The 9834-nt window shown below is 41.4% G+C and overlaps 1 protein-coding gene across 3 annotated transcripts in view; it reads right to left on the minus strand.

Moving 5' to 3' along the window:
• Positions 1 to 8733, minus strand: part of elp1 (elongator acetyltransferase complex subunit 1) — a 17906-nt gene extending 9173 nt beyond the window's left edge. The window contains exons 1-17 of one of the 3 annotated variants that reach the window (XM_040010329.1): positions 5312 to 5392; positions 4072 to 4258; positions 3669 to 3821; positions 3446 to 3527; positions 3140 to 3220; positions 2951 to 3036; positions 2679 to 2869; positions 2471 to 2594; positions 2281 to 2374; positions 1883 to 2113; positions 1630 to 1800; positions 1128 to 1206; positions 884 to 1039; positions 678 to 784; positions 396 to 499; positions 241 to 294; positions 48 to 153 (exon numbers count right to left, since the gene is read on the minus strand). In XM_040010329.1, the coding sequence (XP_039866263.1) occupies positions 48 to 153; positions 241 to 294; positions 396 to 499; positions 678 to 784; positions 884 to 1039; positions 1128 to 1206; positions 1630 to 1800; positions 1883 to 2113; positions 2281 to 2374; positions 2471 to 2594; positions 2679 to 2869; positions 2951 to 3036; positions 3140 to 3220; positions 3446 to 3527; positions 3669 to 3821; positions 4072 to 4221 (1969 nt within the window). In that variant the 5' untranslated portion in view covers positions 4222 to 4258; positions 5312 to 5392. Of the gene's footprint in view, positions 1 to 47; positions 154 to 240; positions 295 to 395; positions 500 to 677; positions 785 to 883; positions 1040 to 1127; positions 1207 to 1629; positions 1801 to 1882; positions 2114 to 2280; positions 2375 to 2470; positions 2595 to 2678; positions 2870 to 2950; positions 3037 to 3139; positions 3221 to 3445; positions 3528 to 3668; positions 3822 to 4071; positions 4259 to 5311; positions 5393 to 8728 lie in introns of those variants that run through there. The other 2 variants (XM_040010330.1, XM_040010331.1) reach the window with 2 other exon arrangements.
• Between the last annotated feature and the right edge of the window lie 1101 nt (positions 8734 to 9834).

Below are 9834 nucleotides of genomic sequence, written 5' to 3' on the forward strand. Positions count from 1 at the left end.
TTCACACCTGGTCTCTAAGGCCTATTAAGAGGAGGAAAAACTCCCACCTTTGACTGTCAGCGTGCTCAGCTGGAGGCATCGGCAGGTGTGTGAGTGCGTGGTGACGAGGAGGAAGTCGTTGCAAATCGCAAAGGAAGAAACACTAGAGGCGAGCTGAAAGTAAGCAGAGACAAATGCACATATTTCTAATAAGCTCTGCTGCTTCTTCACTTCTTCACTTCAAGAAAGAAAAATGCAGACCTCCGAGTCTCCAGCATATAGGTGAGATCTCTCCGTCAAGCCGAGCAGATATTCCTGAGGATGAAAAGCAAAAGCATACATGAGCATCGGGCCTGCAGACTAGAACTTAGAGACAATTACTCATGTAACTAATTACATGCTAGGTGAGTTTCTACCTCTCCGCCGATGCTGCAGAGGGCCATCTGGACACAGGGAACAGGAAAGTTGATGCTGCAGCCGCTGGAGTCTTGCCAGTCCTCCACTGATGGCTCTTGACAATCTACACAGAAATATACAGAAATAAAACATTTATTCCTGTAAACTGATACAGCTTCCTTACATGTACAACAAGCTTCAAAGGAAAGTATCAACATGTCAGAAAAATGAAAAAAGGAAAATTAACCCCCCACCCCATGGATCAGTTGCTAAAACGCATGAATAAAGGTACGTTTGCTGACCCCAGATCAGTTTCCTGATCCGTCCATCCTCCAGCTGCAGGGCCACAGTTCCTGTCTGAGAGGAATGAACCACACTGACCACAACACCGTCCACTTCCACCTCAGACCTGAGGCAGAAAATCACTATTAGAAAGATTAATTGTTAATGACATCTGTGACACTCTACAAGCTTTACGGGGCTGCAGGAGGTTTCTTAGTTTGCAGACCTGACAGTGAGGGTATCACCAGCATCCTGACTGGGGCGGAGCATCAGCAGGGTGGAGGAGGTTGGCAGCAGACCAGGACTGACACCCAAAAACAGCTCATCCTGCAGCCACAGCAGCTGCCGCAGAGCCAGAGGAACATCCTGAAGAACTGCCGGTCTGCAGGAGGGAGAAAAATCTGGGGAAACTGTAGAAACAGCCTAATCAGGTGAAGAAAATGAGAATGTGTGTCTGAAGACTGTGTTACCTGAAGGACTTCTGCAGGATGAGAGGATGAGACACAACCCTGAACCCATCTGCCAATTTGTTTGATTTTTCTCCTGAATCTGGAATCATGCAGGAAGATAAAGTCATGTTTATGACACAAAAAAATTTAAGACACAGTCACATAGGTCTTCTTCTAGCCACAAAACTTTAAGTATTATGATTTTTTCTTTTAAGTAGTTTAGTAGTGTATTTTCACTTAAATTTAGAAGTTTCATTTTTATTTCAGAAGTAAACGCTCTCTGGTTTTAACATCAGGTAAACATCGCTTTTATGCATTTGATGAATAGATTTTAAAAGGTGTTACATTCTAAAACTACATGAATCCTTAAACTTAAACTTTTTTTCTGAAGGAAAATTAATAAAATGGTAAATGGCCTGTATTTATATAGCGCTTTACTAGTCCCTAAGGACCCCAAAGCGCTTTACATATCCAGTCATCCACCCATTCACACACACAGATTGATTTGTTTTTATTAAGCCACCTTGGGTGTAGATTGAAAGCTGTCCATCGGCGGTGAATGCTGCCAGCTGATTGGTTCCCTCAGGCTGGCACAGAAAGGTCACCTGGTTAACTGGTGATTTTAACTGGAGCTCGAAGGAACACATGGGAGGAGGAACCACACACCGCCGGAAGGTCGTCACCAAGATTTTTTCTGAGGGGATTTTGGTAAATCTTAACACCATACTGGAATAAATCTACAACTGAGCACCCTCTCATCTTTCATCGACCCTTACCTCCATCAATCACAGCCACGCTGGCGTTGTCAGTGGAGTCCAGTCCGGTGCTCCGTTCTGTTGTCCAGCCCCAGTCGTAGGTGATACTGGTCCAGCTCCGGGTCACCACATGGAGCCGTAGGGGGCGCTCCGGGTCCCAGCAGACACAAACTGGCACCTTCTGAGGGTCTGGTCCAAACTCCAGGCTCTGCTTCAGATACCAGTGGTAGTTTGCCACTGTCCACAGCTGGACTGCAGAGCGAAGACACTTTTTTTGTTTCCTGATTTTCTGACTGACTACAACATGCAACACTCTCCACATTAACGGTATTTTTCCTGTTCCTGCTTCTTAACAAAAATGAGTTTGCAGCTGGTGGCATCTGTGGCAGACAGTTCACTAAATCTGATGGTGAACTTACTGTAAGCGTTGACCTGTCCGTCCTCTCCAGCACTCATGTCCTCCAACCAAACGACTAAAACAGCGGAGTCACTGTTCCACAGGAGCTCCTTCACCTAAAAACACAAACATAGTGCAATGATCTGATTAAACTTTCCACTGGATCAGAAGCTGCAGTGTTCGTGCAGAAAGAGTGATTTCGATGAGCATGCCTTGGCTTGGTCTTTACTGAGCGGCAAAGCGAAGTCTCCATGCAGCAGCCCATTCTTCTCCATGAACACCACGCTGTGCTTGTTGGGATGGCGCTGAGTGCTTGCTATCAGGCTGCCTGAAGGTCTGAAGCAGACAATAATAAGTGTGCTTCAGATTTATAAAAGTTCTCCAGAGAGAGAAAGGGGGAAAACTAATGAACTAACTTACTTCCAGCAGAGCGCCTGCTCCAGGCCGTTGATGGACTCGCTGGTGGCTTGCAGGACACCCTCCCTGTTCCAGACTCTGACCTTCCTGGCTCCAGTTTGGGGACAGATGGCACTGACGGCAAAAAGTTGCCCGTCCCCTCGCCACGTCACCCGCGGCCTGTGGTCGTCCCATGATACAGCAGGTTGCACCTCCTGCAGGCACATGATCAAATCATCAACTTGACTTTACAGTTTCTTTTTATAAACTCAAATATTTGAGTAATTAAAAGGCACCTGGATCTTCCTCTGTGCTGCCTGTTTGCCCTCTGAGCCATGAAACTGAGTCTCCTTCTTCCCCCAGCCCACGGTGATGAACTTCCCTGCAAAACAAACTTATGTGGGTGAGCACATCACCGTCTGGTGAACCTGAGTAGCTCCTGATACTCAGCTGGGAGACCACTAATTTATTTAGAGTCACCGTACCTTCACCAAAATCGTCCTGGTGGATTCCAACCTCTGTGATCGGCTCAAAGTCTTTAGTCATCATGATGATCGTTTCCTGGCCTGTGAACACAAAACACTAGTGACTCAACCACAACACCTATAACTGTGTGTGATCAATAATTACCTAAGTTATGATGTGTCACAAAATTTTAAAAAAAAAAATCTCCAAATATTGAACATTCCATCACAGATGAACTTTTCTTCATCTGTGATGGTTTCTAATCTAAGAAATATTGCTCAATATGGAAATCATCAGCATTTCTGATGATTATATAACATACTGACCAGTAGTGAGAATCACAAGCTCTTCATCAGGACTCCAGCTCATCGAGGTGAGGCCCCTATCAACACTGCCGACGCACTCCAGCTGTGGATCAGAGCACACTTACTGAGGACCCCGACTGTCCTAACTTCTTTCCCCCTGATCATAACCAGAGCTTGAACCTAACTTCAGATTTTTTTGGGGACACAAGTTTTAAAAATCTGTCTGACTTTGAGCATTACTAACCTGGCAGGTGTTGAGGTTAAAGAGGACGACATCACCACCTGCTGTGGCCAAACATGCAGACTCCAGTTCAGCCAGGTCCTGAAGTCCAACCACAACCCCGCTGCCGTCCTCTGGAAGGAAACCGTCTGCTGTCAAAGAGGCTTCACTGATAACCTGCCGAAGAAAAATGGAGAAGAGCTGAAAGCTTATAAGAAAGACGCCCTGTTCAAGTCCCAAACAGTACAGGTATGAAGAAATTCCAGGTGCACCTTGAGGCAAACATACGTTACACTTAAATATTCAAATTTGGACACTTGAAACACATCCGTCTCCTCACTGAATCACGCTAAACTACACCCTGTTGAGTATTAACAGCACTTCATAGTATTTCCAGTGTGTTAAGTGTTACATCATCGCTTCTCACCTGGCCTGTCTGGGGGTCGTACTCTGTGATGCAGTACTGAGAGGCGATAAGCAGCGAGCCGGTGTCCGCCCGCACAGAGAAACACTGGGGCGAGCCTGGACCCTGCAGCTCCGAGCTCCGAAGGCTCTTCAGAAGTTTCAGATTCCTCATTTCACCTCAGGACCTGCCTCCAAGGGCCAAAGGAGACCTGACACAGTATATTTGGTACAAATTAGGCAAAAAATAAATGTTTGGTTGAAAGAGTTTTTACCTAAATTACCACAGATTAAAACCACAAGATCTGTGTTTCAGTTTTAAAACTCAACACTTAATAATATTGGAGGGAAATATAGAATAACTATGCTGAATGTGGAGAAAATGACGTTTGCATTTGTTTTGTTTTACTGGAAAAGTCTCATATCCATTCAACCTCATCTTTTAAACCAGCGTTATTATTTTGAAAGTCTAAAATGTACAACAAAGAAAGAAATGGATGTTATCAGCTGAAAATTTCATCTAAAGAAGTCAGATACTTAGTTTGTTTTTCCTTTAGTTATATTCTCCATACACATTTTTTAGTTTGCTCTCAAATGAGATGGTACACTCATAAAAACTAACAATAGAATCAGAAAATATCACATATGAAAAAAATAATGCAGGAACAATTCTACATTTAATAGAAAATAAAAAGTTATTTTTAGTTTTGCCTTATGATGGGAAACAAATCTTAAAAGCGCCCAAACAAATTATAAAATAAAATAATAAAAAATAATGTATCCTCATCAATACTGGGTTATTTACGAACGACTGCAACTGTATTTATCAAGGCTATTTTAACCGTTTACATTTCTCCAGATTCATAAACATTAAATATATAAATACACATTCTTGTTTCACATAAGTTTAATTACTATTCAAAGGCGTGAAAATAACTTCGAGCCTCCTTACAGGAATATTTACGTATGTAAGGAATCGTATTAAGCTGTTAGCAAGGTTTCTGAGTCGGGACTGAACGTTTTTTACACATAAACAGTAAAATAAATAAATAAAAGTGATGATGGCAAAAGTTTTTTAAAGACATTTAACATTTTAAACAGCTGGTTTGTTATCCAGTACTTGCTGCTCAGTGTGAGAGGGATGAAGACGCTGAGGCTACAGGGTGTCTGAAAATGGAACAAGACGTGCTAGCTTGCTTTAAGCTAAAGAAACTTTAATACGCGACGAGGCCAAAATAAAACGATAACAAAAATAATAAACCCACCGTGAAAAAACAAGCCGAGGTAAGGAAAATCTCTCCAGTCTCCAACATCAACAACATGCATGTGGCGGTGTCAGACTCACAACCTTTAACCTCTGACGCGAAAACATTAATTGGTGGCCTATGTCGCCCCCTAGCGGCGCGGAGGGAATCTAAACGGCTACTGAATATGGAGAAGTTAAAACGATATTGATCTTTTATCACATATTTATTACAATCGTGTGTGTTTTTCTGTGTTTTATGGGGAAATATTTTGCACTCAAATGGAAATTTCAGGGTTTTATCTAGAAATTTCAACTTCCTAATATTCACTTGTGATTAAAAAATAAATAAATAATTAAAAACTCAGAATTTTGCGTTTTTACAATTAAAATCTGAGATAATAAATCAAAATTTTGTCTTGTGTATGCCAGAAATACTGTTTTGTTTTTATTTGAATTACATTTTATAACTTCTAGTAAGTATAAATGGACACTAGAAGTCTAGTGTATCTTCCTCTTGCTGTTGTAGCTCCTGTAAAACCTTCAGCTGTTGTTTGGTCTGGTAATAACCAACCTTCTTCCACAGATCAGAATCTGTTTGTGACCCACATGTTTCAAGGGATCATGCCCACAAAAAGTGAGATATTCTACTTCTCAGGTGTAGACAATTTAAATTTAAACCCATGCAACATCCAGAAGCTGTCACCTCTGCAAGACCAACAGTGCTGCAGATGGGCATAATACTAGAGGCATTACAGAAGCGGATAAGTCCACTACTAGACGAGTAGGTTAAAAATCTGGTGGAAGTCAGTTTTATAAACTGCATCGACTGTGGTGCGTCTGACTGTAGTTTGCTTGGACCACGCCCGCCACTGAAAGAGATCACCCACACTCACAATGACAGGTACCCCACCTGAAGAACAGGAGGGACCATGACACCGAGTTGTTATTGAGAGTGTAACTATAAATGAAAGCAAACCTGCACCTTTGCCCCTACTACCCTGACAGGATCTCTGCAGGTTTCTAAAACAGCTCCACGATCTAATACTGCCAAAACATCAAGGCCAAGCATGACCCTCTGGGGCAGAGAAATGAAGTCACCACTAAAGAGGCTGGCTCCAAAAGCGAATCACTTCCCACAGACTCCCATGCTAAAATGGCTCCTCATCAACTGTAAATGTAGGCACTTCAGAAAGAAGTCTGGAAGAAATCTTTGTTGTGATGCTTCACTGAGGAGCAGAAGGAGAAGTTGGTGGAAAAAATCAGTGTCAGAGTGAATAATCTGTAAAGTTACATAATGCAAACCAGAGCAGCAACTTCCTGCTTCCTGCTGTTTTTAAATCTGGAAAATTTGAGGACGCATTTGTTGGAACAACTTAAGCCCACCCTGGAGGTCCAGTTCCAGTCCAGTTCACCTCCTCCAAACTGCTCCTATCAGCCTGCTCACATCTCCTCGTGCAGGTTTAAATTTTCTGCTGTGATGCTTTCCTGCTGATAATCTGCTTGTGTGGGGAAATGAAGAGCAGCTGTCACACAGACATGGACATGTTATGTCTTTGTGCAGAGGGAGTTTAAATGTGGAGTGGTTTCCACTTTCAGATATTCAGATATAAAATCACATCGAACTGAAATAAATCAGTATTTAACCCCAGAAAACAGAAAGTCTTTTTTTTTCTTTTTTAAAGGGCGATCTGAAGCCAGGAACGGACATGTCAGAGACATTTAAGTTCATGGACCAGTAAGAGGAAAAACTGTGACTTCAAACAAAGCCACTGGGCCATTGTGATGTTTTTTCATCTGGAATGGCAACTCAAAAGCAACAGAGGAAACAAATGCTATGAGACTTAAATGTCCACTATGCTGGAGAAGAGATCACTGAAGAAACTGTCTGAAATCCTGACCACCCTCTGCACCACAGACAGCACCAACAGAGTGATTCTGCACATGACAGATACAGGAAATCATTTCACATCCACTAATTCTGTATAATACTGCACATCTGTCCAGCAGAGAATCATCTATTCTTTAATTTTATTGACACATGCATAAATAAAACACCAGACACTTTATTAGGTACACTTTATCAGTGCCAGGTGGAATCCTCTTTTGCCTTCAGACCTAAACTTAACTTTTTACATGTCCACGTTGACACGATAGCATCACACAGTTGCTGCAGATTTGTAGGCTGCTCGTCCAAAGGTGCTCTGTTGGACAGAGATCTGGTGATTGTGGAGGAAGTTTGAGTACAGTGAACTTGTCGTCATGTTCAACACACCAGTCTAAGATAATCTGAGCTTTGTGACATGGTGCGTCATCCTGCTGGAAGCAGCCGTCAGACAACGGCTACACTGTGGTTCTAAACAGCTGGATGAGGAGTGGTGTTTAAACAATCCTCAGTTGGTAAAGTCTAAAGGACAACATCCCCCACATCATCACACAACCAGCTCTAGCCTGAACCGCTGATCCGTGATTTCATGTTGTTCGCATCAAATCCTGAACGTTCCAGCAGAAACTGAGCCTCATTGGCCTGTTTCCTGTTCCTAGCCATCAGGAATTGCACTCGCTGTGATCTTCTGCTGCTGTCCATGTACGTCGAGGTATTGTGTATTCAGAGATGCTCTTCTGCATACCTTGGTTGGAATGAATGGTTATTTACCTATTAGTGGTTACTGTTGCCTTGCTTGAATCAGCCCATCCTCTGACCTCTGGCATCAATAAGACACTTCTTCTCAGAAAACTGCTTCTCACTGTATATTTTCTCTTTTTCAGATTCTCTGTAAACCTTATAGACGGTTGCTCTGGAAAATTATTTTAGCAGTTTCTGAAATACTCAGATCAGCCAGTCTTTCAAAAACAACCATGCCACATTAAATATCACTTAAATCACATTTTGTCCACATTCTGATGTTTGGTTTGAACATTAACTGTTTATCCTGACCATGTCTACATGCCTAAAGGCATTGGATACTGCCAAGTGGTTGGCTGAGTGGCTGATTAGATATTTACGTTAGTAAACACTTCAACAGCTGTACCTAATAAAGTAGTCAGTGAATGTGTATGTTTTTTGTTCTTTTTAGATGAGAGGAAAAGGGCAAAGTGAATAACTTCATGTCAGCAGATCTTCTGTGGCCACCATAATCTCGAATCTTTACTGGATACTGATGTTTCTATGTATGATTTAGTAAATATAAGGGAGATGGAAAAGGTGATGGGGTGTCCATTCCTATTCATTTACTTCAGCACACGAGGTGGAAATAAAATTTAATTAAAGTTCCTAGCAGCCTTTTTGGCTTTTAGTGTGCGGAAGCATGAATGTGTTTCAAACACTGATTTTTTTTTCTCTCCGTTAAAACCACCCCTGACTGTGTGAGATATTCGTGGGTGTCATCACCATCACGATGAACACAGATGGAAAAACTTCAGCCCTGCCTCAGTTCACAGAGAACACGTGGGCCGACTGTATGAGTTTCAGGAGCTGATGTGAGGAGAAAAATCATGTCATCTGTATGAAGTAATGTCAGAAGACAAATCTGAGCTGCAGCTGTTTAATGCCCGAGAGAGATGGAGGGCAATGAGATCATATGCAAATCTTATATCATCATCTGCATTTTAAATAATCCCTTTTTTTGTGAACCTTAGTGACCTGAACCATCAAAGCATGCAGTGGAAACACTCAAAATTACTTCAGGGTCTGAAAGGGAAAAAAGGAAACACACGTGAAGCAAAAACGTGAAACTGATTTCATCCTCACATATTTTATTTGAGATTTCAGAATTTATTCGACCATGTTTTCAGTTTTTACAAATCTGTGGAGCCCCTGAGATCTCTTAAGGTGACTTTTTTCTTTATCTTACTGGAACAGTAAAACATCTCATGCATTATAAAACCATAGTAGATGCATGCAGCCCCCAGAGCTCAGCTGGTCAAGTTTTAGTTTTACCTGAAGACCATACAATGAAATTCATAGACAGGCAGTGTGTTACAGCAAATTATGTCCACGTGCAAGAATTATAAATTGTGGCAAGTGTAGCAAAAACACCGTTATCTATACAAGATAATAACTCTTTCACAAGAAAAGACCATGCAAACCAATTATTATATCATAACAAGTCATTAACTTTGTTCAAATTATTAACTCATTTGCGCGAGACAGTGACTGATTTGCACGAGACAGCTCATTTGCATATGATAATAAGTAATTTGCATAAGATAATTGCTCATTTGCATAAGACAATAACTAAGGTGACTCCGCTTGCGCGAAATGTGTTCTTTGCACAGGAGAACTCATTCACATAGGATAATGTCTGGTTTGCACGAGATAATAACTGAAAAATCTCAAAATTATCTCTTACCGTACATTACTAAATCTCCATTTGCACTATTTGCCTATTTGCACTACTCTGCCTGGTTTGCACTCAATGTCATTTACCCTTATATTGTATATTGTATAGCTTTCTTGTTATATGTAAAATTGTATTATATTATTTAATTTTATTTAATTTTTTTACTTTAAAATATTTTACTTGCATTTTTAATCACTCTTAT

The sequence above is a fragment of the Simochromis diagramma genome, unplaced genomic scaffold, assembly GCF_900408965.1.
Source record: "Simochromis diagramma unplaced genomic scaffold, fSimDia1.1 OVJJ01000585.1, whole genome shotgun sequence".
NCBI lineage: Eukaryota > Metazoa > Chordata > Actinopteri > Cichliformes > Cichlidae > Simochromis > Simochromis diagramma.